The 27,961-nt window shown below is 36.3% G+C and overlaps 1 protein-coding gene across 5 annotated transcripts in view; it reads right to left on the bottom strand.

The window, feature by feature from the left end:
- The window catches only part of ADGRB3 (adhesion G protein-coupled receptor B3), a 416,394-nt gene that overhangs the window by 202,666 nt on the left and 185,767 nt on the right, over positions 1-27,961 (bottom strand). For all 5 annotated transcript variants that reach the window (XM_010216525.2, XM_088539906.1, XM_088539905.1 and 2 more), the window contains 3 exons: positions 14,970-15,164; positions 7,604-7,672; positions 4,336-4,444 (listed from right to left, as the gene is read on the bottom strand). In XM_010216525.2, the coding sequence (XP_010214827.1) occupies positions 4,336-4,444; positions 7,604-7,672; positions 14,970-15,164 (373 nt within the window). The remainder of the gene's footprint in view (positions 1-4,335; positions 4,445-7,603; positions 7,673-14,969; positions 15,165-27,961) is intronic.

Below are 27,961 nucleotides of genomic sequence, written 5' to 3' on the forward strand. Positions count from 1 at the left end.
GGCAATCTGTCCCCCTATTTTAGGTGAGATGATATGGATTCTCTCCTTTGCAACAGCTTCCCTTGACTTCGGGTGACTTTGGCAATGAATTCTGTGACACTTCTGGTAAGGAAAATGAATCCCAGTCAATATAATCACAACTGAAACAACACTACAAGTGATGACTACTGAACATCAAAAAAAAAAAAAAAAAAAAAAAAAAAAACGTATTTTCTTTACTCTGCTTTTTTTCTCAAAACTAACACTACGCGGTTTTCTGAGGTCTGCAGAACAGTGACCGGAGGATTTTACTGAATTCTTTTATAGATTCCTATATTATTTATGGTTTGAACTACTCTCTTACAATGACTTCCTCTGTCAATACTGAATTTAATCTGCCAATGGATAAACCCTTCTCTTCATTTGGCTGTACCCACTGAAGTTCTTGACAGTTTTGCGTGTCTTTCACTAGCTTAAATAACTTTGTGATATGTTTTGGAACTGATAAGTCAAACATCATTCTTCTTAAAAATAACATGAATGAAAAAGACTCTTGTGCTGCAAATTCTCTTCATTTTCTGTCATTTCCAAATAATATCCATGACAACACTTTTGACTTCAAGACAACTTGGTGTTCTTACTAACAACCTCTTACAACAGTAAGTCTGAATTTTGTCAAGAGTCTCCTTTAATCATTTTTGGCTCCTACCCTTAAGGAAATTTAAGTGACAACAGAAGGACAGTCTTTCCTTAAAAAAAAAAAAATCCTAGTCTGTCATAGCAACATGTATTTACTAATACTGTTCCCTACTTTCAGCTCCACAATCCATCTGTACTTTTAAAGACAGTTATTCTTATGGCGTTCTAATCTTCCAGTCTAGCAAACTATTTAAATTAAAGTATGAATATGATTGTTAGCAGCTCAGACATCTTTTAGAATATCTTTGGAATTCTTAATGGTTTACTGCAGTGGGGCTCCCAAACCGAAAAAAAAATCCCTGAGATAAATCCGTCTAGACCTTTAGCTCTCCAAAGATGATCAAATGGCTGCTCAGTTCAAAAGCCAGGACTCTTCTTTGAATTTAAGCTGGGAACTCACCCTTTTAAAAAGAGAAAACTGAAATCAAGTAGTTAACACAGAATCAAAAAAAAAAAAAAAAGAAAGAAAAACCCTTTTCTCTCATTTCCTGCTGTATTCTTGCAGGTGAGCCTGTGTTTCCTGTTGACTCAGGGTCTCTGTGGCAGCAAATGCTGGTAGCAAAAGCTACTGTTTTCCCTGTTCAGTTGCCTGATGAGGAGGAGCAAGAGGTGGAGGAGGAGGAAGGCAGCCCCACACCTCCTTCCAGAGGCTTCTATTTCATCCGGTCTTTTCTTACAGGAATATAATACAGAACTGACAGTACACAAACAAAACACATACCATCTGTTCCAGGCAGGCTTAATCAACAGAAGTTGTTGCTTTTCAGTTTTTAAAGTTTTTCATAGCATGTTCTTCATCCTTGAGAGAGGAGCTATGAGGAAATGGGCCTTGCTTTAAAGGAAATGCATTTGCTTTCACTATCGACCCCAGTGCACAGATAGACACAGAACCAGTCTCTGATGTTCAGTTAAGCAGCAACCAAGCACTGGAGTTACACATGACCAGCTCCAATGTTCTCAAAATCAGATCTCAGAAGATCTTAAATGCACAAAAAAGCCACGATGTCCAAGAGCTTAGCAGAGGCATGGTGACCTGCTAATGGACTGCCTTAGCCAGCTCCAAGTGTGTAACGACGTGCAGCCTACCATATGCTTAAGGTAACTTTCATCACATGTGCCGTCATCTTGAGAATGCATAACAGTGAATTCAGTGGGGCTGGTCTATAGTAACTTGTTAAAGCACAGTTATTTGTTTGTGTGTCTTGGAAAAAGGAGAGAAGATAACACTCCATCTGCAAATGATCTCAGGAGGCTAGTGTATCTGTCAAACAGTTATGGATTCAAATTATTTATGGACCACTACAGTGTCATTCAATTAGAAGTGAACATGTAAACTGCAATTGGTAAAAGGAAACTGAGAACTCAGTACAAAACTGTGAAATTTGCTACTGTATTTTTTTCTGGCAACAAAAAGCAGCAGTTCATTTGAGTGCTGAATCCATTTTCTAATATATCTGGCATGTAAGGAAATTCTAAAATGAAATCATGAAAAAAGGCATTTAAAATATCTGGGAGAGCTCAGGAAATATTTTAAGGTAAATAACTTTGAAATAACTACGGTATAGCCATGTTCAAATATGCATATTTAAAGAGAGGTCTCCTTTCTGCACACATTTGCTTCCTACATGGAATCTGTGTGGTGATTCAAATGGCAAGAATGTTATTTCCGGTTATAAACATGACCTCCCACATTTTTAAACTATTGTTGTTAAAACAGAATTAATGCTAAGCACCGCATGGTTCATTCCTTTCAGCTGAGATCGAAAAAAATGCTCCCAGGTCTGTTTACAGTGGGGTTTGCAGCCCCACTCCCTGAAGATGACTTTGTCGCATTGAAGGGGTTATTCAAAGGCAATGAGATTGTACAGCTAAATCAAAGAGAGAATCTCATGTGAGAAGTCCTTATTGCTGGTGCAAAAATGAAATACTCAGGTCAGTCATCAGATGTCAGGGAAAGAGGCCGGGCACTACACTGAAACTGAATTATTTCAGATATATTCAGATATATTCAGACTCAGATATATTCAGATACACTTCTCTCTTATTTGTGAAAATCAGATATCACTGCTTCATGATAACACTTAGTCTTCATCTCACGCTGCCACCTGAGCTTAACTACTCTAATTAATGAGTTGTACAGCAGAACCAAGACCCCACCAACGCTGTCCTTGCTTCATGGATGGCTCTGAGGAAGCAGTAATGTGGGGAAGAGGATGAATCTAATCCAATGCATCAAGATACAAGCGTAGTCAGAATGAGCCTATACACTCATGAGCCTTTTACCTTGCTCTGCCTCTTTCTCTTCCTTTGGAGGTTAAGATGGTAGTTAAGAACAGATCTACTCCCGAGAATCTAAGAATATCTTAGATGTGGGAAGAGGAAAAATAAGCAAAAGAAGGACTGTGACAATTATGCAATTATCTAGACTACTCAGTGCAATGTACAGTTTTTGATTCAATTAAAAAGTTGTTGCTCTTGTCAACTTGCAGCCACGAATATGTAGAAGTACAGATCAAAATGCAATAGAACATGCCAAACGGCATTCGCTGTGCTCTTTAAATAAACTCTTGTTTTATTTTTGTCATAAAAATGCTATGGAACAAGTTTTTCAAGGCACATAATGTCTTTTGTTTATATGTATGTACAGGGTGTAGCATAATGGGAGACTGGAAACTGACGGGAGGTTTAAGTAGCATTACAGTACGAACAGTAAATGACAGCAATAATAAATCACTTGCTAAGAGCAAAAGCTCTCCTTACTGAAATGCTGTAAACATTTTAGGACAGGTACTTCTTGGTGAGCTCTTTGACATGCTTCCAACATAAGGTTGTGCCTTACAGGAGTTAGTGTTTATAGACCTGTCCATCTAAATCTAAACCAGACATGAATAAATATTTACTATTGTACAGAAAGCTATATTTTCATTATCAGTATTCCAAGAATTTATCTATCTGATATATTCTTAACTAATTAGTTTAAAAAGCACTGAAGGCAGTAATAAGCGAAATTTAATTGTTAGGAATCTTTTTTGTTTAATTTAATGCTTATTATTATTTATGCTGCCTCGAAAATTTCCAGTCCTGAAAACATAGTTTAAAAAATAAATCTGAAAAAAAAATTGAAATCCTGACACAATGAAAAAATGAAGTAAGCCACCAAAGGCTTATATTATTGTGATGACTAATGGGGTTTTCTTTTTTGCAATTAGTGCTTCTCCATCTACATTATTATCCCTATAAAAAGTGCAAAGACTGCCCTATGGAAGAATATAATATTAAAAGAGATAATGTCAGCAAAATCAATATTTCTCAAGCTATTTAGTGCATCATTATTACCCTACTTGGCATGATTTTCTAAATTACCATTTGAATCACTGTGTATCTTGCAGAGGCTCATAGCACATACCTACAGCACATAGTATTCTCCTGACAAATTTCTGAATTTTATTTAGAGCCTTAAACTTTACCTTGAAGTCTTGAGATACACTTATGGAGAAGTCTGATAAGTTATGCATACGGAGTATATTAAACCAGAGAGAAGATAACCAGGCATCAAACTTATGGATTGTGATAGAAGCAGCAACTCTAAAGTACATACTTGCAATTTCTGATTTTCAATACGTCATAAATTTGATAGAAGAAATTCCTATTTCTTACCTACATTTCCAGTCATTAGATATGAATTCTGAAAGTCCATCATTCCCATTCCAACAATGTGTATGAAATCTTCAATCACCTGCATTAACTCCACTGAGCCTGGGTAGATCTAGTAAAGGAAGGAGAGACATTCCATAACTGTAATATGAAAATCTCTTCAGCAGCAAAAGCAAAAAAATCTATATGCAATCAAATAAAAGGTGAAATGTAAAAGTTAAACTCCACAGCTAATGTAGTAAAATATTCTGTGACTGTAAAAACAATCATTTTTTTCATTAGATCTGTATGTAAATTGATACTATTTCAAACAAGGCTATCAGAAATCAGCTGTGCAAAGGAACTGTGGAATGTATATTTTCTGGGTAACATCTTCCAGTGTTCAACCACCCTCACTGTAAAAGAGTTTTTTCTTATGTTTAAATGGAATTTCCTGAATTTCAGTTTGTATCTATTGCTTCTTGTCCTGTCACTGGGCCCCAGTGAGAAACTCAAGAGTCGGCTATGCTATCTTCACTTGCCCAACACATGTAAACTGTTATATTCAACAAGAATACACCATCATAACCAATAGTAAAAAGAATGGTGAGAGGTTCACAGTGCCTTTTCCTTCACATCAACGAGATGTCCAAATTTCAGATTATCAGCAACATTCGACCCCTTATTTCAACCCTAAAAATGAAAATGTCCATAGAAACTACAAATTCCAGTATGTTGTGCTCCGTCTCTTGTCTTGTTTTGTCTGTCTAGATCCATAGCTACATGACTGAAGATGGAGAATTTCTCAGTATATTGCCTATATTGCATCCTTGTATAAAAGGTAGGGCAGTAGCACTGTTTATGAAGAATTTATGATCCTAACAAGCTGCAAATGCTGCTGCAGGTAAAGCAGACTTAACTTTCATTTTCCTAATGGCAAGTTAGTGAGATTGTAAATGTGGGTTTTGCATCCACCTCATTCATAGTATACACATTCCTGAACTATGAATCAAGGCTCAATTTCAGTCAAAAGACTTTTTCACCCCAGTTCTTGCACATAAAATTTTACAGTTATAACTTCAGCAGAAACTGTTGAACTGTCACTGTTATAGAGATACTCTTCGTTTTTATATATCTGAAGTACTAGTTAATCAATAGGAAGCCAGCAGATGGTGTTGAAGAATATGCAGAATAGCTCCTGAGTTTTTAAACACCAGTATAAACTTATTCATTGTAGACTTGTAGGCTTCCTGTCTGCAGTACTTTACACCAGCCATTAACAAAAGGCAAGTATTAAAGTGAGTGCTGCTTATCTGTATGCTACGTAACCTGTAATTAATGGTTTCAACTGCTGGCATTTAATCTAGAAAAAAAGATGTGCTGAGGCAATGCAGCTGTATACTTGATAGAAAGTCAGCAACTTGCTGACAGTGAGTAAGGCTTTCTTTCCAGCAAAAGAATCCAGAAAACAGTCTAAGAAATGTAAGCTAGCAGTGGTGTGCAGTTGAAGAAAAGCATGCAAATCTTCAAGGAATTTGGTGAAACTGCCCTTGGTTTGCAATGTGTTATTAAAAAGAATATATCAACTGAGTGGCTGAACTGGAAACAGAATCATCTTTCCTCTTTTTCAGTTAGACAGTAGTGTTTGTGCTAGATGAGATGTACTCACAATGCAAAATGACTTGTACACATTCTTTCCAAGCAAATTTGCTATCATGACTTTTAACATAAAAAAATTAAAAAGCTTTTGCACAAGATACAAAAAAAAAATACCATATCATATTGCTGCTGTTTTAAAATCTGATTCTGTCTCAGCCTCCATAGCTAGTATGAAGAGTTACTTGCTTCACCAGTTTCTGCTACACTGTCCAGTTTCACTGCTTGGGTAACTGCCCAACAGAAGTAACGATGACCAGTGGTGTGGTTTCTCTGGGCATCATCCTTACCAGATAGCTCAGGGGTGTAAGATTTAATGAATTCCCAGCTTCCTTGCCAGGCAGCTATGCCCTGTTACCCCTGTTTTCAGCTCTACACTGCGCTTTTTTGTGTCTCCCTGCCTGCCTGCCAGTGCTCCACAGTATTATGAATTACTAATAGGCTGAAAAGCAGAAGTAACTTTTGCTTTCTCTCTCTCTCAACACAGCCTCTTCTACCAGCGTAAATGAGGAAGGAAGGAAGCGGAGATTTTCTGTTCTCCCCTGCAGCTCCAGTTTCTCCCAATTTTCTCTCAGGTGCTGTCAGTCATACCCTGATCTCGGTGAGACTGATGCCATATACAGCACAGGCAAGCAGGCAGGGCCACAGGTAGAAGCAGACAAAGTTGGGAATATAAGGAGTGACACTTGTCTGCTCTCTTGTGGAGCTGAAATAGCTGCTTTGAAGGGGTTCTTAATCTTGATGGTGTCTATTTATGGAAACTGCCCACACGCACATGACTTTGCTGCTCCTGTCCACCAACAACAGAAGAAAGCTGATGCTCTGCCTGGTTTTGGAGCTGTTATTTTCACAGTGAAACAGAAGAACAACAATAGAAAAATACAATTTCTGGCTAAATTACAGTGGATTGGCTGCAGCATCATATGTATGCAATAATGTTTGAATCAGTAGCAAAATGAAGAGTCTTGATCATCCCTTTCTTCATCACATTAGAAAGATTAACTTGCAAAAACTGTTAATCAGATTCAAAGAACTTCAAACATACAGTGATCTAATAAGAACCACACTAAAAGTGAGCATATTAGTCCTTAATTTTTTGTCTCTTAAAGATCATCACTGTTCTTTTAAACAAAAACATTAAAAAGAGTCATCTCTTTTAAAATTTGCAAGCATTTTGGTGCAGTGACTGAGTATTTTAGACAAGTTCTGAAGTGTTTGGTTTAATACAAATCTTATTTTGGCTCGCCTTTTACTAGTGATATTTAACTTGCTTATGTACTCCATGTACTCCTTTCAAAAGGAAAGATGCCTTCTTTAATATCATGAATCATCCCATGGAACACGGTGAAAATCTGTTCATCAAGAGAGGCTACTTATAACCTTAAAACAATTTTCATCCTAGAAATTAGCCAGTGGGACCTGGAATTACTCTTTTTTGAAAAGGATCAGGTGTTTCCAAAATATCATCTCATTTCCTTTCACCTACCTCAGGGTGTATGTTCAGTTGCATTTTTGAAACCATATGTTATTTTTTAGCCTGACTTGTTAAAATGATTTGTGGCCTCTGATTAAAAAATACAGCAAAAGTCATCATATGCATAGCTTGCAAATATTTTAATTGATGAATAAATCTTACCTGTTGTGCATCTTCCCATTTCTCTTTGTTTTCTTCATCTAAGAGGTTACTAATGATTTGAAAGAAGTTCTGAAAAGCCAATTAAATAAAAGACAAGGTAAAACAGTAACAGAAACAGACATACTTTATGTAAACATTAAGAAAGATTTCCTTTTCTATTTGAGTTGCACTTCTGTAGCCTGTTTTCTGTCAGCAGAAGGCAAAAAAAAAAGATAAAAAATAGTATATTAAGCTAATAATAACACATACAGTTAATTGTTCACTTCTGGCCAATTAATCAGTTTCTGTACTACTTTTGAATAAATTAAGAATCATATAAAACTTATAAATAGTTGGAAAAGTCAACTTATAAATAGTCAACTTATAAATAGTTGGACAGTGCTCTACTTTGAATTTAGTCTCATGTCAGAAACTAGACTAGTACACATCTTTCAAATAAAATAAAATGTATTAAAAACACTTGGCACAGGGTAACCATTCTTTGTTCAAATCATGAAAATAATCTTTAATAACAGAAATAGTGGAAGCAACGGTATTTCATTGATAAGAGGTTATCTGCAACCAGTGCTGTTTACTATCATCAGAAAAGGAGTAATTTTCCTGTTTTTTAACTAAAACTTTAAACTATTATTTTCTATGTCTCATAAGGAAAAAGAAATTTCCTTTCTATTTGCCAACTCTCTTCTCCAGTTTCTATTTCCAAATTATTTAGGCACTACGGGTTTGTGCAGAGACTGTTTTTCTCAGCTCTATATCACTTTCATTGCAGAATGTCAGTTTTTTTCTAAAGCCTGACAAGTATCATTTTTCTGTTCCTTCATTAAGAAAAAGTAACAACAAAAAAACAAACCCAAACGAACAAACAAAAATGTAGTTTCCACTAACCTTAGCTGAAGATTATCAAAACCCCTGAAAGCAGTTAGAGTGAAATACCAATAGAGGTCCTTCTTGGAAATCAGATTAACAGTTATATTAATTTCCCCCTCACACACTTACTTTAGCCAGTTAGTTAGGTTTAAATATGGCATATTTGAGGCTTTAGATATTGTGAGATAAATTTGAACAAATTATTTAATGAAAATACAAAGCTTTCAGCTGCACAGTAACTGAATGGAGAACAGAGATAACTTCTGCCCTGTGCTATATATAGAGAGATTGTACTTGAATATATATGAATTCGAAAAATAGAGATATTGCATACATTTTATGTGTCTTAGATAAAATGAATTTTAAGAATATTGCATTGGAAAAATTTTCCTAAATCATATAATCAAAAATGGTATAATTCAAAAATGAATAAAACTTATGAAAACTGTTTTTGCATAACATCTTTACTGGTTTAAGCTGGTTCCTAAAGTAAACTTCTTGAACAGCAGAAGACTCCATCTTTGCTTCATCTTTAGGAAGTTAATTATGGAACCACGAGATTGAAATTGATAAAAACTACTTAGCAAAGCAAAGCTCTTAAAAATGTCACTGATGCCTTGGTGAGTTTGTGAAAACAAAAACAAAAATTCAATACATTAATGAAGACACAATCCTCTCTCACTGAAGTCAGTGGCAAAATATCTATAAGCATCAGTGAGGCAGAGCCTTATAATAAGAAAGGAAATGGTTTAAGAAGGTATTGTGTAAATGGTGAGTATCAGGAAGGATTGGGACTAAAGCCAGGCAGAAAAAAAAAAAAAAGTTCTCATGGTTTGGTCCAATTTCCAGTGATACCAAGGCCAATTTGCCATTTGTTCCAATAGGCTTGACAAAGACCTCAGCATTCACAGAAGGAAGTGTCTCAATGTCTATTCATATTCAGCTCTATATTGCCAAGTTCAGAAAGAAGAGAACACTCTAATTTATGTATAAATGATATATTATGTACATTGATCCATTTAATGTAAATTATGTCATCTCCTCCCTAGATTTTTTTTCCTATGCCTATGCATTTTATAAAGGTTAATTAAAGGCTACATAAATAAAAATTATTTTTAAAAAGGCCAGTACAGCTTCAACAGAGAAAAAAATCCTTTCTTTAAAATAAGGTATACACCTGGTTAGCAAGATATAGTATAGATATAAGTAGAAAAAATGCATTATTTAATTAACACTGTAAATACAAAATGTTCTGCCTGGGAGAAGATTTTCCCTCAGCTAGGCCATGTTCTAGACATTAGAAAATGCCTTCTTTCCTTTTCTACATAAAAATTTATTTCATTTGCAAACTGTACCCAAACACCACGCAAGGCTATTAAAGTTGAGTATTCACTACCCTTCTTTCATTTTACAAGTGATTCAAAGGAATGTACTAGATTCTGGTGTACTTGATAAATGTCTAGCGGGATGCACTTTATGCAAGTTGGTGGTACTTTTAAACACAAGACTGTATCATATAGATATATAGATTTGTGGTGGATATTTATAGAGGATCTTCCTGCCTTTATATAAAACCTGCAGCAAATGCTGCTTCACAGTGTTTCATATATGTCATTACTGGAGCATATTTTTATTTAGAAGATGATGTGAATGGATTGTAAAGGAAAAGATTGCCTGCAAACTTTGAAATCAAAGGAAAAAGAAACATAATCATCAACAATTTTAACTTTTACAGTATTTTACACTATCACTGTGCTATTGCTGAGGGCAGTCCCTGGAAGGCTTTATGCGACTGTAAACGTCTGTCAGTTATGTAATAAGGCTATGGGGCTGTCCCAGCTTTCCTTTCACATTAGGATTATTCATTGCAGTTTGTTTCTCTGCCAAAACTCAGAGTTTCCCCCTCTGCCGCATGACTGCTTTAACCAGTAAGAAAGACTATGAGAAGGATGAACTGCTTTAAAAAGAAAGTGGCAGGTACTCTCATATTTTTGTCTGAAACCATTTCTGTTAATTAGGTGCAGAGCATGTGCATTTATTCAAGCTGAAGATGAGGAAAATGCCCTGTGCACTGCTTATACACTGAGAATAAAGTTAACCTCTTTCAGGTAACCAGGAGCAAAATTAAGCACACTAATAAAATAATTAAACTTAGCACTCATTAGAAAATATCTGTGAGTTTAACCAGACTGGCAAATCATCCTTGCATAAATGCAGCTTCTACTAGGAAAAAATGTACAACTTTATTGATCCCTCCAAGTAAAACAAACTCTACTGGCAAAAGCAGTTGCATGGCAGTGTAGCTACATCTATTCTGGAACATTAAGATTTTGGCAAAGTGTTTTAATAGGTGGAGTTGGCTGTAAGGGAATTTTGTCTGAGGATAACGTTTTTTTTAAAGCATGATAGTTCTGCACTCTACCAGTGCAGGCTGTGTGGGATCCCACCAGTGTGGGATCGTTAACCCTCCTAAGGAGCTGGTTCAAGCTATTTTTCTACTGTGTTGTAGTGAATATGATTCCCCTGTCAAGACCTTCCAATCCTCACGTTCACAAGTAGCTTTGTCTATCCAGTCAGGAGGCATAGACCTTGCGTAGAGATGATACGTTACATAGTCTTGCTAATACTGTTATGCACTCATTAGACTTCATTCTGAGTTACTTGAAAGCATCAAAATGACCACTGATTAATAGAAAGACATGTCAAAGGCTAATAAATAATCCTGGTCTCAAAGTACAAACAAAAGACGAGAAATTAATAATTTAAGATATACACCGTATTTGGCACTAAACCATAAATGGTACGTCTGAACCCAATACCAAGAATGTTGCTTGTTGAGAAAAAAAAATCACCCTTTTTTTTCCTTTCTATTTCTGATCCTGTTGGATGTCATTTTCATAGTAGCTGTGGAGGCTGTGATGCAGGAAGATTTTCAGTCAGCAAAACTAGTGCTTTGTGATTTAATCAAAGAGATGATTAAATGGCTTCTCTGCTTCCACTGGGAATAGATGAGATACACTCCAAAAATGTGATGGAGGAATAGGGATTAAAAAGTCTTTCACCTGCTTTGCGTGTTCCCTTGCTCACTACATTAATGCTGTGAGCAATCATACTGCCCCTTGCTGAAATGATGGACGGGTGCAAAGGTGCAGCTTTGGAAACAGTATGGATGAGTAACGCTGGCAGTACTGCAGTGACCACTGGCCTCCTTGCAGAATCAAGCTCAGCGCTTACATGTTACTGAACTGGCCGCAGCAGAAAAGGCTGCTAGAGGCAGTGCCAAATATTGAAGTCCTGTATTTTTGCCCAGGCTTTTCTGAGGTTAATGCCAGTTCCAGTCAGGAATGGACAATCGTGTTTTCTAATTTAATTTCCTTCCTTTTCAATCTTTTTCTTCTGCAATACAATGGCCACAGTTCTCTGTTCCCGTCCAAATTCTTTGACCCTAGCTGCAGGCATAGATCTGTCATAAATCCTTTTATCCAGCTAGAGAAGAATTCCTCCCTGGGAGAATTAATGAATAGCCTTAAGACACCTCCACTTTGGGCTCCAATATAGGGAGTAATGTGTGGGAGGTGGAAGCTGGGAGAAATAGCACTGGGAAATCCTGTTAATCCCTGAGTGACAGCAGCAGTCCCTGTGGCTATGAAGTGCTCTGCCTTTGGGAAAAGCCTTGTTCCCCGTTGGTCACCCCATCAAGAGATTTTACAACTCACTTGCCATCCTGTCTTGAAAATCACTTAGAGGGTGAGTCAAGAAGGCCAGTTCTGGGAAATGCCCTAAAAGTTGTTTAAATTAGTATACTTATTTAAAATTTTAATTATCTTCCAGGGAATGTCTTTCCTATACAAATAATAGCACAGCTGCCATCTCATAGTCTCAGTACACCTATATTTTGAAGTAATTTTCATATTAAGGGAAAGATCTTGCTTCCAGAGTAATTTTCATGAATCATCTGCTGCTATTTCTGCTATTGTACTGCGAGTTTCAATCACTCAGGCAGAATCCCTTTCATGCAGTTTAACTGTCTCCCATACACTTATCATTCCTCCTGACACCGTGCGTACAATGTGCACACACATATTAATGGTAGCAAAAAAGGTTAAAATATGCAAAACCAGAAGCAGTCTCACAATAAATAACTCGGCACTAGACATGCCTATTTTAAAAGCGTTCATCCGCTCTCTGTGCCCATCTGCCTAAACAAATGGCACTTTCTATGCTCCGCATCAAGTATTGGCCTCTTCATTTGGGGTGAAAATTTCAGAATTCATCCCACTTTTTTTTGTAATTCTTTTTTGTTACGTAGAATCTTTGAAGCATGTATTGTGCAGTATCCACAAATACTGGTATGCATATAAGCCAGAGTCTGCTGACAGTAGAGAGACTATCTTGAAGGATGGAAGATAAATAAATATATGTAGATATATTTATTAGATTATTAGATATGTACTTTTCCTATCTCAGATAAATATTAACTGGAAGCCTGAATAAAAATAATTAATTTTAAAAATAAAATTGCCCATAATTGAATAATTTACTTTTCTGATACCAGTGGAAATAATAAATTATGACTCTTTGGGGCTTTAAATCACACCTATGATTTTTTTGGATATATTTCTATGTTTTAAAAAATCCCAAGTATATTCTTTATCTAGTGCAGAAAATTGAATTAAATTAGAATTCTACACACAGCTTTCTCAAGAAGAAGAATCTTGGTATTTTTGCACAAATATACTTTCATTTTCACTATTTCATCACTTGCTTTTACCACAGATTGGAAAATATCAAAATATGTGGTAGTGGAAATTAAAGATAATATCCAGAGCTTGATAATATTTACATATGGGTGAAAACCTGGTTTCACAAAACTTTGTTAAAAAATTGTTAAACTATTATTTCTTTTGTTTTCATTTTCAATTCCTTTTTCAGATGGAATTTAAGAGCTCCTAGTATTCAGACATTTAATTCCTGAAATACAGCTATTTCTTTGGTTTGAGAAATCCTTCCTTTCTCCATGTAGTAGTGATTAATTAAAAATATTAAAATGGTACTATTTTTTTTTCCAAGTCAGTTCTGTCAGAATATTATTAAGAACTTTGGAAACAGTTCTACTCTGCTGAAGCCCTCAGAACTTTTGGCACCATCATCAGTGGGATCAGACCCAAATTAGTTCTAATATATGTAAACTGGAAATGACCTGATCTGCTGAGCCCATGAACAGAACCACATGAGCCAAGCCATTTCTCATGCTGGTTCTAGCAAATATCTCTGTAATGTCTGTGAACCATAAAGAGGTCACACGGGGCTGTCAGACAGTTGGAAGTATGAAAGATTTGTGGCAAACAGCACCATGCTCAATAGAAAATTCTACTGAAAGTACAAAAAGATATTGAATGTCATTCAGAAAATAAATAAATAAGTAAACAAATAAAATATAGCCAGCCAAAATAACTTCTGATATCCACTCTTCAAAAAAAAATGCTAAAATGTGTGCATATAACTTTCAGTTGACAAAAGACCATAAAAAGAAATGTCAAATTTATTTGGAAGTCTGTTTTCCTCTGTGCATGAGAAAAATAATACAAATGAAAATATAAGCGGTAGAAAACTAAACTCTGAGAAAACAGTATTTTCTGAAATACATGAACACCCCTCGAGTGATTTGCATGACTATATTCCAAACTGTATTTATAATCTGTGAGTATATTTACACCACTATATACATGTCATACAATAATAATTTCATTAGTAATTTATGAATAATCATTTAACCATTTAATAAAAAATATATACCTCTCTCTCCTGGTATTCTTTTTAAGTATATATGCAATCTTTAAGCATATATGCAGTCTTTAGATCCTTAGAAAAGGGTCTAAAATCCCCAGTTATAAAAAAAAACAATTATCCTGATCTAGGAGCCCTGTGAAATGTTTATTTTAGTGAACACTACATGAGTTGTAAATACATTATATAGAAATAATTATAGTGTTTTTTAGCTCTGACAGTGTTCTAATTGGCCTCTCAGACAAGAACAGTTCATCTGACATGTGAAACAGAAAAATTGTACCAAACATACTTATCTATCACTCTTGTACACTTCCAGTGAGCTTTATTTATTTGAACTGAAGACTGGCATACACAGCTACACATCATGGAGAGATTTTGAAATGGACTAGAATAAAGAATAATACTGAATTGCTTAATGCAAAGAAATACCAACATACTCCTCTCAGTCAAACAAAACCTTGAATTGGAAAGATAGTGGAAAAAAAAGTTATAAAAAAGAATTTTACAGTTTTCTTGGGCAGAGATGTTTGGGTTATTCATTTCATAACATGGAGCTGTCTTTTGCTGCTTTACTGTTGTACCTTAGACAGAAACATTGTTGAATCTAAAACTGTTGGTGAGAATATTTAATATACCTCCCGGGGCACAAAGTATATTGACATATAATATATAAGTTGAACCACAACCCTTCTTACAAAATTTCTCTTACCTGGACCCCATCGGATGCTGGGATATAACTTGCTCTTTTAAATGTGTCTGTAACATTTCTGAGAATTTCCACAGAGATCAAAAGGTCTCCTGCATAAAAGTTCTTCCTCTGAGTTAAATCCAGTAGTGTCTTGGTCACCTGGGACATTCCATCACCAGCCAATGTCCTCTGCCCCTTGGCAAGGTGCTCTTTAATCTGTATCAGGAGAACAAAATGAATATCAGAACCTACTTTACTGAAGAACGTAGGTATGTATAAAATTCTAAACACAACCTGAACCTGAACCTGAGTTGCTGAAGTATCAGCAACTATAAAAAAATGATCCTGTTAATGAGAATGAGAAAACAGAATAATAATAGACTATGATAACAGAATTATTATGTTTATAATAAAGTTATACAACTTTATACTGAACGGTGTCAAGAGAACAAGTACTCTGAAGCTGTTTCACTTCACATATTTACTTCTGTTTGGACACCAGTAGCTTCTCAACATCTATTTTCTCAAAGAAAATGCATGTGGCTGCACGGAAGTGTTCATCTGCTGCTTTATTTACTAATCAACTAGTATCACCCAGAGCCAAACACACCACTTTGAACAACTGTTCTCAAAGCTCTGAAAGGGGTAAATGCAAAGGCAACCTTAGCTATACTCTAGTTTAACATGGGGAAGTCTGTCTTTCACCTCTGCTGGCTCAGCTTGGCCAGGCAATACAAGAGGGAGGAATTGGATAGGATAGGATTCAAGTCATCTTTTTTGTGCTATTAATGACACAAAGGTGCTAAGTTGAAACAATCCATTTTATTTTTTTTTCTCCAGGAAAGGCAAAGATTAGAATTCTGAACTGCTCCTATGTATCCATGCAGAGGCTTATATTGGATATAGTTCATCCAGTAGACCTGTAGACAGCCAGTGATTAATGTAATCCAAACTGCACAGGCTGGTTGAAGAACCATCCTGTTAAGAAACTGAATTTGTGGATCTGAGTAATTCTAAAGTAGACAAGGCACAAAAGGAAGATGCAGAGCTCATCGCAAAGACAGATGCCAAAAGGCCAGCCAAGGATGAAAAAAAATGCATGGTTTAAAAGCACTTCACTGGAAAAACTGCAGATCAAAGACTTGTTTGCACTTCCTTATTCCCAAGAAAGCAGTGGTTCATAATGTGATGTATACAGTCTCAGATCCTCAGCTTAGTCAGTGAATTTTCTTCCTTTCTCATGCCTTTTATCAGCTGTTATTTTCCTACAAGGTTACATTTAAAGCCTCCTTTTAAAATGGATATAAACTGCAGAAAAGGATCCCTGCAAGGAAATTTCATGCCTAATTATTTATTTCAGTTTTCTAAAAACTGTGGGGGTTATTCTCCTGTAATATTTCTCAGTGCTTTTATGTTTTAAAGAAGGCAGAAGCCATCTTGTTACTGCTTTTGGGAACACAGGGAACAGAAGTCTCAATTGTTTTTGTAGTGCAAATAATAAAAATAACAACAGCTTTCACTGTTTTCTAACCCTCTGAGCAAACAAGGCTGTGTAAGTCTCTTTTTTTAGTTCTGAGTTTTACACATCTCTCACAGCACAATTGGCAGCTGTAGTACTAGCACATCTGGCAAGACATTCTGATCATTTCTGGACACAGTGGTAAAAAAAGTCTAGCAAGCATTTTGCCCATAGTGCCATAAGACTAAATTATTATGTCAACTTCAGCAGAAGCTGGCATTGTGCTGCAGGTGATTTAAGTTAGCTCAGAATTACTGGCTCATAAAATTGCACATTAATTTGGAACTTCTTAAAAAAAATAAATAAAATAACACATAGAACAAAACAACCATTCTCAGAAAGTGCAGCTGTACCCTTCTGGGTCTCACCACTTGTGTACAGCCTTGCAAGCACCTTTTTCTCATCCTCTCTAGTTTCAACTCCGAAGTTCCTTTCTGTGGTCTTTAGCTATCTCTATCTCAAGATTGCCCTGCCTTGGATGGGAGTAGCAGCATAACCTTAACAGTACCATGAACAACCAGCGGGTTACAATATATTAAGATAAGTACAGTGGATGAATACTGGAGTCAGTTAGTTGAAGGCTGAGGCTATAGCCAGCCAAGCTACTGGCAGAGTAAGAAAGTGCAGTCTCTTTATTACCAGCTTATTATACAGTTTATTTTCTTGTTATGAGACAACCTACAGCTACTAGACACAACATCACAGGCCATTCACTCAGGTAATGTAAATTGCTGCAGCACTAATAATGCCAATGAAGATGTCCGAAAGATGAAAATGTCAGTTAAAGTTCCAGAATCCTAGGTTGCTGGCATAGCTACTAAGAGTGTCTTTCAGCATGAAAATACGTAATATTCCTATCAGCAGTTGGGAGGATATCCTTGTCACCATATTGGTTATTTTCTATACTGTGGTCATTTTGATCTATATACTCTATAGTATATATACTGCATAGTATATATACTGCCCAAGAAAGTTATTTTGTTCACCACTGTAGGCCCTTGCACCTCCCTGTGAAGGTCATTTTTTAGTAGTCTTACAGGCAGGCTCATTAAAAATAAAGTTTATGAGCCGAGAGATAGTGAAATGAAGCAGCTGTTAAAGTGATACTCAATTGTCAGTCCAACCTCTAGCTGCCTGCACTATAGAGCTGCATACTTGAAAAATTACTGATGTTTAACTGGACTTTGACTCAGAGTCCAGCTGCCTTTGTCTCCTGATTTATCAGCAAGTATGACACAGAATAAAAAAGCCTCTTTAGAAAGTCAGAAGATCAGAAGTTCAGGCACTACAGCACAAACTTATTTACAGTACTGTAATATCCACCTAGAAGCTGGACATGGTTTAAAAGAAGAGCAAACAATGAACGTACAAGAAACCTAAAGAGATTCAAAAGAATGATTTTACTATACTGTAATCCTTTTTTTCCTCCCCAATATTTTATTTAATTTGATGATGGCTTGATTAACGATGTCATTTATACACTGTATGGCAAGAGAGCAAGAAGCTAAAATTGGAACTCCTTAAATAGAAGAAAAATATTTTGAAGCAAGAATATAAATTGAAATTGTTTAAGATCTGTGAAAACACTTTTACCTATACAACCCAACACTAGTATTTTGCAAGTGTTTCTCATACGGCTCCACACACAAAGCTGGAATATTGACATCATGTTCAGTAAACACCTGAATTTTTAACCGTATTAGAAGCCTTAAAGCTATTTGGAATATAAGTTGCTCTAGAGAACAATTCTGAGCAGCTGAAATCCTACCTTGAATGCTCTGAATCACATTACCCAACCTCTGTGGTTTTGATCTGAAGGCTGATTTGGTGATGCCCCCTAAATTAATGTTAAGTAATGAATTATACTTATTTTAATAATTACCAGCATCTAGGCTCAGAAGGGTTTTAGTTGAAATCCTTAAGCGATTAAAGTGATTCTATGGGATTAAAGTTAGGAACAAAGGCCAGAAAATATATTTTTGCCTGCTACAGTATTACCGTAGGATTAACTGTGGGCTGAACTGAGCTCATGCAGCACAGTGATGCTTAAACTACAACGTGATGTCATTGTGAGGAAGCTTTATCTTAATGAAAGGCATGGGTGTGCATTTGGATATTTATAATTTACTTTCATATAAAGGTCTTTTTCCACTTCTACACATACACTTCTACACATACAACATTTTATGAAGGCAATAGCTTAAGCAATACCTTCACCTTCACTTTGTTATCAGTGAAATTAGTAGTATCAATCTGGATCGTGATAATAGACAAAAGGTTACTGCAGGAAGGAAATAAAATACTCCCTGTGTCCATAATGGAAAGGCAGAAAAACTAAATCAATTATGTCAAGAAAAATGAAAGCTACATATTAAGGAAAACATTTTAAGTGTAAAGGGAGTGAAGCCACTACAGCTTATCTGAAAAGACTATCGAAGTCTTCCATATCGGAAGACTTAACAGTCCATAACAGTCAAGAAAAACTCAGGAGTAACTCAAATACAGTTGATTATGGCAACAGGGAAGAAGTTTGCGCTGAATGACCTCATGAGTTTCCCTTCAGTTATATAATTCTGTAATAGGTCTATGCAAATAATCTAAAAACTCATATAACTAACAACTTACTCCAAGCAGAAATTTTGAAGGTTAAGGAATGACTTGAAAACTAACTTTTTTTTTTTTCTTTTACCTTACTGCATTTACCCACGGGCATTTTTTGCTATGCCAAGTTTGTGCAGACAATGTGCCTCAGTCATATTCTTTGCACTCTGCTTACATCACTACAAGCTTGCTCTTTATGGGACTTATTCCCGATTGTTACTGGTGAAAAGACGTATACAAATGGTTGTCTCACGCTTATATATCTGTACCTTTTCTTAGGTAAAATATTAATCAAAAGAGTGGCTTATTTTCTGAGGAAAGGAACCACCATTAATCAAATAGAACTCTGTGCTGTTCTAGACATTCTCAGAAAAACTGAATCTCTGCACAGAAGCCAGAGAAATTACACATGCTCTTCTATATGTGAAGTATATTGAAAAGTCTTTGAAGAAAATAATCTAATATCTATCTTACATATTTTTACATATTTTTAGAAAAATTTGAACAGCCCAAAGGGATGCTTAGTTCTTCACTAGCCTCTCTGTCTCTCTCTCTCACAAGGAGACTTCCATTATTTCACTCAAGAGATTTTTTTGCTGCTTTAATCTATTTCATAAATATTTGTTTACAAACATCATTATTATTACTGTCACTCATTGTCTGAGAATAAAAACTAGAGCAGGACAGAATTCTCTGATTAATGCTGGCTTGTTTTCTCAAATGAATAAATCAGTCTTTATAAAAAAACTGACAGCAGGATAACTGTATGCATACGGAGAAACAATCCTCAACTTTTCATCATATGAACCAGCCCTTGAAATATAATCCCTAAACTTGTGTAAATACATCCTCCACAGACTGAACAAGACTATCGGCACTCAACTAAAAAGTGTGACTTCTTGAAAAGTCCGTCATCGTGCACTCCTTGACGGAGAAAGTCATTATAAATTTCAGTATTTTAATTATTGCATGAATTCGGCAAAATTTCTGAATAGGATGGTCATAAGACTGCCCTCCAGTAAAGGAACAGTTCAGGGAAGGGAAAATGAACAGTTATGAAGGGATTACTTCTGGCTTAAGTCTACATTTTTTTCTTTCTAAAATTTATCACTGTTTGTTGCCCAGGATTTATATTAGTATTTTATTAAGTATTGCTAATAAGTGGTTGAATATCTGCAATTAAATCCTGCTCACGTTGGCATGCTATGTGAGGAATCTTGTTGTTGTTGTTTCTTTTTTTAACCAGAGGGCACGTCTTTAAGATTTGTGTTATCTACGCATAATGAAACTTGACAAGAGCAAGAGTTGAGAGGGAAAGAGAATGACGAGTCTGAGAGGCTTGTTTTCATTTTATGACAAATAAAGCATTGCTGGAGGTGAAGTCTCTTGGCTCTTCATACTGACTGAATGGCTAAGGCTTGGGGTCATAAAAGGACATATTAAAAATGATTGGTCTTTCTTTTTTTTTCTGTAATACATGGTCATCCCGGTGAGTATCCATCCCTAAAACATAAGCCTCTGATTAATTGAGACAATTTATATCATGCTTACTTCTGTTCGCAGGACAAGAATAGTTTGCTCAAGAAATTAGTATGACTTATTGGGAATTATAATTCCATATGGGACTATATCATTAATTTATATGCAAGAGAATAATCATCTGTACTTCACACACTTAATAAATTTGAGCTTAAATATGGTGGGGGAATGCAGCAAATGAAGTAGTAGAACAAAAAAGCAGGGATGGCTGTAGTGAGTGCAACATACAATGACCACTGCTTTGCATCTTGCTGCCTAGCCATTCCCTGCAGTTATTTTGCCAGCTGTATTAGAATGAAGGTTCCTGCAGGTCTGGTAGGCTTCAAGGGAAAATTAGACAAACACTTTCTTTATTGAGTTCCTAAATGGCCTTCTTCTTTAGTTTTCCCTCTGGCCATATTCTAGTGGAGTCACCTGTTGACTGCAGTGTTGGTTGGCTTGGAATATCAATGTGATTGGGGAGCGCTCAGCTGCTCCCTGCTGCAGCAAATCTCAGCCTAATACAGCAGCAGTGGAAACCACCAGAGAACATTTCACTTAACACACACATTATTTTTTGCTAAATCAGACATGAAAGGATGATTGAGGCTACTGAGATGATAGTGGGGACTTTTCTCTGAATTTTTCAAGGGGGTCTGGTTGTTAGAGCAGATGTTCAAATGCAGAAAGGAAGAGGAGCAACTTACTCCAATTGAGTGGAATTGTGTTTTGCTTATGAAGGACAGAAGGGAATTTTTTTTCCCTTGTAGAGCATCTCTAGGTTGGGAGTGCATGGGTATGTTTGGGAGATCAAGCACAGAAACTTAATGAAAAGAGAAAGTACCATGGTACCTTTTGCACTCTCCTGATCTTAAGCTGCTCATTTTTCATACCTATTGTAATAGGCAGTTATGGAAAGAGCAACGATTGACTAAGGATGGGGTAAATGGTTTCCAGTCTACGCATTTCATAAAAGTGTTTGAAATATTGAGTTACGGATTTCCCATCTTTGTCAAAGTGCATATTTATTTACAGAAAGTGAAGAGGTTCTAGTAGGAGATCGAGAAAGGCAAACTAACTTTATAGCATGGTGTTGAAAACACTTCAAAAAATGAGGTTTTAGTCCATGCAATGAGTTTGGCAGGGCAAAGCAGACAGAGCTTTCTCACAAAAATAAGTGATCATCGAGCAATTAATGATACTAAAGTCACTAGTCTTTTTCAAAAGTTTTGACTTTCTTCCATGCAGAATGGTAACATATTAGTGAGGCAGAGGAAAACTGCTCCCTGCACAATTTGTTTATCAGTTGTTTTGCAAGAAGAGAAAATAGACAAAAATTCTTACTGCTTACAGCTGGGAATGGAAAGAATGATAATTTACTGATATAATTCCCTTACCTCTCAAAGGCTGGGATTGTGAGATGAAGAGCTGGCATATACCAATGTAAGAATAGACTGAGAAGGAAAATGCTATTAAAGCCTATACGTTCAAAACTCCACATAACTAACTCTGGCTCCTCCTCTCTGCAGTTATGCAAAAAGAAACGAAGCAGTGAACTAGCAAAAAGAAGCAGCAAATTTTTTGGGAGGATGCCTTTCACTCCCTCGAGTAGAGCAGTCATTCCACTGAGGAGTACTTGGACAGGCTGATAAGCTACCCTTGTAATATAATTTGGAAAAACAAAATCATCTCTAATGAGCTGCAGCTGAGCAAATCATTATTCACCTCAGAGTTCCTTTTATCAAATCATATTTTAGCCAAGCATTTACAACATTGTGAGTAATGCTGCTGTGGAAAAAGTGGAAGAAAAATTATAGTATGAAGTAGAAGGAGCAGAAATGCATTTTTATGGCTATATTATCAGTTTGATATGCAAAGATTCACCTGCATAAGTTCCCATACTCCTCCATGAGTGTTAATATCTTGAGACCAGTTTGATATTTCATAGGCAGATTTCTTGTCCCTTACTTCTCAAAAATTATGAGGTTTTAGGTTTTCTAGCTTTGTTTCTCTGATAGAAAAAAGTGCTGGATTTGCTTGGATTCATGTTTGATTTAGGTGTTAAATCACTTACTTACAAATTGGCACAAACTAGTACCTCATATTTATCCAAGCAACTAAATAATTTCATCACCCACGTTTGAAAACTGTACAACACAGGTTTAAAAAATGAGCTGTATTAGTAGATTTTCTGTTAATTTTGGAGATGACCTTCAGAAACAATGTGTCCTGATGACAGATTTTAGTCTTCCTGATTGGAATAATACAAATTCCTTTACAAACTGAAATATCCAAAAGCCATCACTTTAGGTGCAAGGCTATTCCAGTGTGCGGTGAGGCAGTGATATTTTATCAATATTGTTTAAATAGACCCCTCACAAAATCATCATCTTTTCAGATACAGTAAATCCTGTCACCAAGAATGCATACATAACAGAGTGAAAATAGCCCAATCTATTCAAGCATTTTCTATTTAAACAAAATCAGTTTCTAATAATGCTTGGTATGGTTGTATTCCAACATGGTGTATTCCAGTATGGTTGCATTAAATAGTCTGTGCTCTTTTATGAATTTTTTTAGGGAAAGCTATTTACAAGAATTTCTGAAGGCCTAAAGATAAAATAATTTGGATCCAAAATTAATTTCATTTAAACTCTGCTTCTAGAAATAAAATTGCTGAGATTTTGATAGCAAACAAGTTCCCCCATGACATTCAGCAACCTCTTGATTTCTGGACTTTAAAATGCCAGATTCAAAGTTGAAGTTGGTTCTTCTTTTGGAAACCAGTAACTTTCCAAGAGCAATGGACAAAGAGAAGATGTTGATTCTATTCAATTTACTAATTGTAAAGTCAGAGCTAGTCACATGGGCTTCAGACATTCATTTCATCAAGATCCCAGAAGCTCACACGCATACATGATATTGTAATCTAATTTCCACGTTCTGCATTAGTGTCCATTCATTTTTTTTTTTTAGCAGGTAAAGTTTTTAGCTATTACTCTCAGAAACTGTTTGTACAGCCTGATTATGCAGGCCTTCCTAAAGATGGGGTCTTGCTACTTATTCTTCTCCTTTGTAGTCCATCAAGATTGGATAGATTTCAAGAGAGAGAATGTAAATGAAATAGCTCTTATCTGAGGCATTTCAGTTTCTCTTGATTCTATGATACCATCTGAGTAGGAATCTGGGCTACTAATTATGATTTCTGTTCTTTGTCCTGCAGGCACTCAGATCTCATCATGATATGAATAGATTAAATTATAGTTGAATAGTTGAAATTAGTAAGAAATTATTCTCAAGGAAGATTTTATCCTATTTGTTTAAATGAGGTAGAAAAAAAATCAACGCATAGAAGTATGGCACAATATCTGGTTAACTCCAGTCCTCCTGAGGTGTGTTGGTCCTGTCCAATCAGAGCAGCAAAACATCCCGAATAGTTTCATGTTTGATTATTTTGTAGACTACAGTGGGGAGAAAAAAAAAAAAAAAGTTTTGAAACTTGTAAGAAGATGATACTAGAGAATTTGAAAGTAAAAGAAAGATCTGGAAATTGTATTCTCTGTTACATTAGGTATTTCAGGGAAGATTGAATGTGTCTCTATGAGAGATGCTCTAGTGGCCTCAACAGGAGGCCAGGCAGAAGACTGGGATAAGTCATCCTGATGGTCCCTTTACAGACATTTACAGAAAGACCAAAGCAGAGATTAGATATTGCCTTTACACACTAAATAAGGGTTGCAGCAAAAACAATGATTCGCTTACTAATATACACTTGAAATGCTGGAAATTAAATACGTGAGACAGATTCGATTTTGAATTTGGTAAGTCACAAAGCATCAATTACACAGCCCAGTTTGGTAGATTCTGGCAACCGAAGTGTACATATGTAGTACATCCTTTGCTTTAGCTTCCTTGTGCCACAAGAAGGGGAGAATGCCTACTGGTTCAGTCTGGAATCTATCTGAACCAAAGTTCACAATATATTTAGCCAGTAGAGTTCAATCTCCTTGCAGAATTTCAGATATGCAGAATAATACTTCAGAAAATTCTTAATGTATTTCTTTTTCACATCTATGAACATAGCTCAGAAAATACTAGCTCAAATTAAGCAGGTCCAAGTTAACAATTTTAGGTAAAATAAGTAGGCAGTCCATTTTCTGTTTCAAAATCAAAAGAAGATAATAAAGAATGAATGGAATACTTTACAGCATTTTACATTATAAGGCTGGCTGAGTAGATCATCTAATCTCCTTTTCTATATATGGTCATCCATTAAGCTACAAACAGATATTCTTTATAGAGCTTAAAATTTACTAATATCAAAGGATTTCAGTTTACAGAAAATTAAACTCTATGTGAAAGGCAGAAAAAATAAAAACAGTAGGATATTAACAGGTCCAAAACTTCTGCTATGGCAGGATTGGTTTGATAGGATGTACAAGTGGTCCCCCCAAAACCCAAGAGACATCTGTGTCACAGAGAAGGACCAAACCTCAGAATTCCGAGTAAATGAACTGGAACTCAGCAAAGCAGGGAAATTCCCCATATCAACTGACATATGCTGATCAGTATTTGACTGAGAACTATCCGCAAGGAACAGAAGAAAGGATTTTGCCTGACAGTAGATTGTGTCTATCCTAATCATAATACAATAAATAATTGGAAACTTTTTTTTCTGTAATGTCTTCTTTCTCAAGGATACATTTAATAAATTGTGCATCAATGGACAAAATATTCCTTCTTAGCCCCTACAGATGACTGCTAACGGTCCAGAAACATGGCATTTGAGGAGTAGCATTTTCTTAAAAAGCAACACTGCAAACACACTAGGGCTATAAAAGAAATCCTCACCTAAAAATGCATTCAGGAACAACAGAATATTATATATATATATATGTGATATTTCTTTTCCTGTTCATCGAGCTATTGCTAGATTCCTTAGGCCACATAGAATCACAGAATGCTTAAGGTTGGAAGGGACCTCTAGAGATCATCTAGTCCAACCCCCCTGCACACGCAGGGACACCTAGAGCACGTGGCACAGGACTGCGTCCAAGCGGGTTTGGAAGATCTCCAGAGAAGGAGACTCCACAACCTCTCTGGGCAGCCTGTTCCAGTGCTCTGTCACCCTCACTGTCAAGAAATTTTTCCTTAAGTTCCTGTGGAAATTTTGATGCTTTAGTTTCTGGCCATTACCTCTAGTTCTGTCGGTGGCCACCACTGAAAAGAGGCCAGTACCATCCCCCTCATTGCCTCCCTTGAGGTACTTATAGACACTGATCAGGTCTCCTCTCAGCCTTCTCTTCTCCAGGCTGAACAGGCCCTGCTCTTTCAGTCTTTCCTCGTACCAGAAGGCAAAGAACAGGTATTTATCACTTTATATTTTCTACTTAAAGTGCTGTAGTAAAATTAATCCTAATTATGTTATTTAAGTACTGTTATTAGGGCTGGCCAGATAATTTCCCAAGGGTTTATTTGATGGATTTTGCCATTTTGTCCCTTAATTTATTCAGTGAATAATTTTTCCTATTAGTCAACCAGCCGCATAAGCTGGTCAAATAGTATTTGTTGAATCCACTCAATGTCTGATTTGTACCAAATGTTGGATAAATTATTTATGACTAATTGTTTCCATTATTCAAGGAGATCTAATTATCAACCATGGTTTTAAGATCAACTTGTATTCCACAGTCCACAAAGTAAAATATGCTATTAAACATACAGGCATATGTTTGTGGCATAGCTGGGATGCATCATCCTCTTAACTGCTTTTACTGAAGTTCCTAACATGGATGGTGCAGTGCACCTTGCCCTCTGGGGATGAAAGTCGCCTCTCAGTGTCTGTACCACAAGCTAAGCTGCTTCAGTTCACTGCATCACCATGTTCCACCATATATGCTCTTCAGAGATCCCATATTTTTACCATGTGAGTGTTCTTCTGTTCTGTCATATGAAGAGAGATGATGATTAAGAAGGAACAGTAGCCAGGTGATTAGGCATGAAGACTAGGCATAGATTTTCACCTTAATGAGAGGTTTCCTGAATGACTCTGGGTGCCTCATTTAGCTGGCCTCCCTCAGCTCCCTATTAACAAAAAATGAGACAGCAGTACAGCCTAACCTCAAGGACACATTGGAGAGAGACATTCAGACAGATGCATCTCAAATTGTTGTAACATAATACCAGCTACAGTGCTGATCTAAGTATCAGGCAGTGCTTCGTGTATCCAGACAATTCCATTTAACCAGTGGAAAAACCCTTTCTTTCTCCTTTCACATCTGAGGTCCCACTACCTGTCTCGAGTAGAGCCGATAATTATGCCTGGCTCACTATGTGAAAGGCTGGAAAAAAAGACAAATTAAGCATGGTGTTAGGGTTATGAACAGAGTATATTACAGTTTGCATCATGAGAGTATTTTGTAATTTCACTGACTCTTCACTTCTGCAAATAGACTTCCAAATGGGTCTTGAGATAGTAAGATAGTGTCATTTCAGTATGATTTACATAGCTACCATATTGGTCAATATTGCAAGTCTTAAGTCAAGCTGAAAGAGACAAAGCAGCAGCTGCATTTCTGCAATTTTAATGATGCTTATTAAGGGTTGAAATCTTTCTTATGTCACTTCCAGTTAAGTAACAGAAAACATGTAAAAGTACATAAGTACTTTTGCATGAAACTGCACCTCCTATAGGTACATACAGTAGGTACATATTTATATACTCAGGGGACAATCTTCAAGAGTTTACAACTGCTGTAGTATATATATTCTATGCTTCTTATATATTCTTATAGCTCAGTGTGGACATATGGTGAAGCCTGGGTTAGCATTAGTGAGGAAAATGATAGCAGTTGGTAGGGCATCTTTATGAAATAAAGTAAAAAACATATATTTTTGTTAGAGTGGGAGTCTATGAATTAACTATTTTAGGATTTCTGCCTTGTATAAATTACCAGTTTCACTGAAATTACAGAAGTCAGTGAAGCTAACATTTCACAAGGGACAGTCCTCATTGCAGCCCTGAACTTCTCTACCCACAGTCCAAGCCAGCCACATGTAAAGTATGTTTTGTATATAAATAGTAAACAAGAGTAAATACAGTAGCCTTGGGACTGTCTTCCAGCCTTGAGGCCAACTGGAACAGCCTAGCTTGTGTCCCTCAGGCTGAACTCTTGCTCCTCTACCACAGAGAAAGATGCTTTTACCACCTGCTGGGAAGGATTTCTATGCCATGCTATCTTCTAAATGATGCTAGTCATTATCTGGGAGAGTTCTGTCTGGCATGGCCCTAAATTATGCCAGGCACTATGCTAATATATAAACAGTAAAACAGTACAGAGGATTGCAAGAACACCTTTGAGCCCGGAGGTGTTCA

This window comes from Tinamus guttatus, unplaced genomic scaffold, assembly GCF_059628265.1.
Source record: "Tinamus guttatus ecotype Peru unplaced genomic scaffold, ASM5962826v1 Tinamus_guttatus_pri_ptg000051l, whole genome shotgun sequence".
In the NCBI taxonomy this organism is placed as follows: domain Eukaryota; kingdom Metazoa; phylum Chordata; class Aves; order Tinamiformes; family Tinamidae; genus Tinamus; species Tinamus guttatus.